This window comes from Chrysochloris asiatica, unplaced genomic scaffold (assembly GCF_000296735.1).
Source record: "Chrysochloris asiatica unplaced genomic scaffold, ChrAsi1.0 scaffold00097, whole genome shotgun sequence".
Lineage (NCBI taxonomy): Eukaryota > Metazoa > Chordata > Mammalia > Afrosoricida > Chrysochloridae > Chrysochloris > Chrysochloris asiatica.
In genome coordinates this window covers 7,747,204-7,748,687 of record NW_006408615.1, presented here as the reverse complement: position 1 = coordinate 7,748,687, position 1,484 = coordinate 7,747,204, and the positions used below count along the sequence as shown (strand labels likewise).

Genomic DNA, 1,484 nt, shown 5'->3' with positions numbered 1-1,484 from the left:
AAGTTGATGTGCAGCTCCTAGGAGGCCCAGTGGAGAAGCACCTAGGTGGGAGACCAGCACATGGCCAAAGTGTAGTCATTGTTCCCTTCTCTCTGAGTAGTTGTTGTTATTGGATGCTGTGGAGGTCATTCTAACTCACAGTGACCCTAAAGGACAGAGTAGAACTGCCCCAAAGGTTTTCCTAGACCGTAATGAAGATCAAAGAGCACAGCCTTTGATATAGTTGTACCTTCATGTAAAGAAAAGAAAAATCCTCACCACTGGACCAGTAAACAACATCATTATCAATGGAGAAAAGATAGAAGTCATCAAATACTTCATTTTGCTCAGATCAACCATCAACACTCATAGAAACAGCAGGCAAGAAATCAAATGACATATTGCATTGGGCAAATCTGTCACACAAGACCTCTTTAAAGTGTTGAAGAGCAAAGATATCAGTTTGAGGACTAAGGTGCTCCTGACTGAAGCCATGGTAGTTTCAATAAACTCATATGCATGTGAAAAAGGAAGACCATAGATGAATTGATGCATTTGAGTTCTCTTGTTGGAGGAGAATATTGAAAGTACCATGGACTGACAGAAGAACAAATAAATCCATGTTGGAAGAAGTACAGCCAGAGTGCTCCTTAGAAGCCAGGATGGTGAGACGTAATTTTCCATACTTCAGACATATTATCAGGAGGGAGCAGTCACTGGAAAAGGACATCATGCTGGGTAAAGTGGAGGGTCGGTGAAGACGAGAAAGACCCCAAATGAGATGGATTGTCACAGTGACAGCAGAAATGGGCTCAAGTGTAGCAGCAATTGTGAGGTTGGTGCAGGACTGGGCAGTGTTTTGTTCTGTGGTGCATAAGGTCACTATGAGAGGCCGGGTTTGATGGTGACTAGGGTGGAGGTGCAGTGAAGTTCTCCATCAGCCATACCACAGAACACCAGGCAAAGCAGATCCAGGGCAGAGCTCCAAAACTCGGAACCACAGATTTAGGAATATTTTTAAAGTTGGAAGGCTTATAGTTACTGGAACTTGAAGCTAAAGGGAAAGAGCAGGGCAGGACTGTAGAGAGGGAAAGAGAGTTTGAAAACAAAATAGGTTGCAAATTAAATTAAAGCCTGAGGTATAGCATAACAACCAACAATGGCATCTAGAAATCTCTCAGGCAGCTTTGAAAGCAAGAAGCTGAAGAGAGGACATTAAAGTCATACTCATATTAGGCTACAGATTAAAAAAATTTTTTTCTCTTTTCCTCCTCTCCCTTTTCTGTGATTATAGACTACAGTATCCAGTCCAGTTTTTGTTGTTGCTGTTTTTTTTCCCCTTGCTTCCCCCCACCCCCACCCCGCTGTGCTGTTTTGCTGTTTTATGCTCCCCCTTCTACCTTTGGGGGACTCTTTCTGTCCCTATATTACCCAAGAAGAGTCAGCAACTGCTGCCATATAGTCAAGCTACAATCACACTCTATAAAACTCCAAAACCCAGGCAA

At 43.0% G+C, this 1,484-nt stretch overlaps 1 protein-coding gene across 1 annotated transcript in view; it reads right to left on the bottom strand.

Moving 5' to 3' along the window:
- Positions 1-1,017: 1,017 nt before the first annotated feature.
- Positions 1,018-1,484, bottom strand: part of LOC102813306 (patatin-like phospholipase domain-containing protein 5-like) — a 12,882-nt gene continuing 12,415 nt past the window's right edge. Inside the window, exon 9 of the mRNA XM_006866902.1 lies at positions 1,018-1,033. Within this exon, the coding sequence (XP_006866964.1) occupies positions 1,018-1,033 (16 nt within the window). The remainder of the gene's footprint in view (positions 1,034-1,484) is intronic.